The sequence below is a fragment of the Echinops telfairi genome, unplaced genomic scaffold (assembly GCF_000313985.2).
Source record: "Echinops telfairi isolate 266 unplaced genomic scaffold, ASM31398v2 ScPeMD7_7424;HRSCAF=8462, whole genome shotgun sequence".
NCBI classification, from domain to species: domain Eukaryota; kingdom Metazoa; phylum Chordata; class Mammalia; order Afrosoricida; family Tenrecidae; genus Echinops; species Echinops telfairi.
Window position 1 is genome coordinate 63,866,280 of NW_022111324.1, and position 2,354 is coordinate 63,868,633.

At 50.1% G+C, this 2,354-nt stretch overlaps 1 protein-coding gene across 1 annotated transcript in view; it reads right to left on the bottom strand.

Moving 5' to 3' along the window:
* USH2A (usherin) overlaps positions 1-878 on the bottom strand; it is a 949,135-nt gene extending 948,257 nt beyond the window's left edge. The window contains exon 1 of the mRNA XM_004700145.2: positions 394-878. Within this exon, the coding sequence (XP_004700202.1) occupies positions 394-878 (485 nt within the window). The remainder of the gene's footprint in view (positions 1-393) is intronic.
* Positions 879-2,354: the final 1,476 nt, after the last annotated feature.

Below are 2,354 nucleotides of genomic sequence, written 5' to 3' on the forward strand. Positions count from 1 at the left end.
CACACACACACACCCCCACCCCGCAGCAATGCAGGAGAAAGACTGGGCTTGCTATTCCTCTAAACAGATGCAGTCTCGGGAACCCAGAGGGGCTAGCTGAGAGTCCACGTTGATTCGATGGCAGTGAGAGGTAAACTTACAGAGCCCTGGTGGCGTACTGATTATACGTTGGGCAGCTACCCACAAAGTCAGCAATACAAAGCCACCAGCCACTCTGTTGTAGAAAGAGGAGGCTTTCTATACAGCCTTGGAAACCCACAATGGCAGTTCTACCTTGCCCCGTGGAGTTTCCATGAGTCAGCATCAACTCAATGGCAGTGAGGTTTTTTGTTCTGTTTTGTTTTGTTGCTGTTTTTTTTTTAGTTTAGGGAAATGTACGCCCACACTACTTACATTACACCTTCTTGCTCAGGTTTCAACCACACGGTGAAAGTAAATGATGCCGCCAGCCTTGAAGTGGGAGGAGAGGAGAAGCAGTTCTTGTGATTCCCAAAAATAAAGCTTGCAGAGTTGCTAGGGGAGTTGGGCGGCAGATCATACTTGTCTGCAGTGCTGCAGCTCCGGAGGCCTGTGGAGAGCAGGGCGGTGTAGGTAGGGGGAGAAGATCTGAATGGACAATCTTGAATGCAAAACCTCTGGGCACAGAACCGGATACTTTCGACCTCCACCGAGCTGTGACAGAAAGTGCTCCGGTCGGGTAGTCCACACGTGGCTTGGGTTGGCACGAGTGAAACGTTCTTGAAAGCACCCACATTCTCCAGCCTTGGGAAAAGACCCTGAGAGGCAGCCAATGGTACGGGAGCCAAAGAAGCGAAGAGCAATGCTTCCATGGCCTGCAACAAGAAGCCGAAGCCCAGGGAACAAGCCAGGCGCCGCATGTTTACAAAAAAGCATTCTCCTCCTGATAAAGCATTGCTAAATAAGTAATCAGGCCCACGCCGCTCGCCAGTCACACTTTACAGCAGGGCGATTGAAGTCACACTGAGATGCTTCATTTTCTGGGAACTGCAGACACGTTTGCACACGGATGTAAGACCAGCGGCGCTCTGAGCAATGGCGAGGACATACGTAGCAGCTGGTGACTGTGAAGCAAAAACACAGTGTCATGGAAGTGATGTGACGCCTTTAAAAGGTCAGCTCACCCTAGCAATATGGACTGTAAGCCCCTGACAAAGAAACAATACAATCTCTAAATTTAGAAAGAAAACAAAATTTTTTTCAAAGCGCGTTGTTTAAAGAGCAAAGTGGGCATTCTTTTGGCAGATACCTTGAGAGGACTGAGTAACTCGAGCACCTTAAAAGTCTACAAACCAGCCGTTGGGTAAGATGCCCCACTGCAGGCGGTGATTCCTGTTTGGGCTACCCCACTCCCCAGCAATTAACTCTTGCTACTTCACTTAACAAGGTTTTCTAACGCAGAGCTAACGTGCAGGTGCCCCAAATAAAGCTGGCAAAGCGCTTTGGGCCTCCCCCCATCACTCAGCCTGGGCAGCAACTTTAAGCTGGTACCAAAGCTGATTAGGAATGTGGACCATCTGTCTGTCCTGGGCCTTCATATTTAGCAGACGTTTGTGTTAATGTTTCCTCAAATGACTGCATAGCCGTAGGTTAAATATGGCTCCTCAGACTGAGCAAGTAATTGTCCTAATAAATAAACTGAGTTACCTTTTTTTTTTTTAATTGCATGCCAATCAATCCCTTCAGCGTGGCCAGTGGATCAGCCCCGGGACGGCTGTCCCTCGTTGCCGGGCGATGCTGCTGTTCTCCTGGTCACTTTCTGAGATAGGCACCGTGGCAGGAGTGTGGGAAGGTAGACTTGGGCAAGCAAGTAAGATACTGTACACAGCAAACTCAGTTACCTGAAACCCAGAGCAAACTCCGCCAGTTGGTCCTCTTGGAAGTGAGTGTCCCAGGCTCCTGGGCTCTGACCTCAAGCAGTAGGAGGGACCTGAATGGGGTCATGCATGCATAATTTTAAAGTAGCAGTACACCTTCTCCTATAATCCCTGAGTCACCCTCCCCTCCCTATCCACACTCATGCATCTCAATCCACTTAATTCGCTCATCAAAATGCCCTGCCAGTGATACAATGAGTGATTTTCAAAGTTCTTCCTCTGGTCTGAGTTACATTGGGTACCCTTCTCCCCTAACATATTGCTAGGCAATCTGGTAGGCACAAACTGTTCAATGCTAACCCACTAGCCCCAAGGCTGTCTGTTGGAGCCCAGCCCCAGGAGGCTGGCTAGGAAGCCTGGTGAGCAGCGTGGGTAAGAACGCCCGGGGAGCAGGTCTGCGGTGCGCACCTGGGGAAGCCCTGAGCAGGGCTCCGCTGGAGGACAACCAATAACAACAAC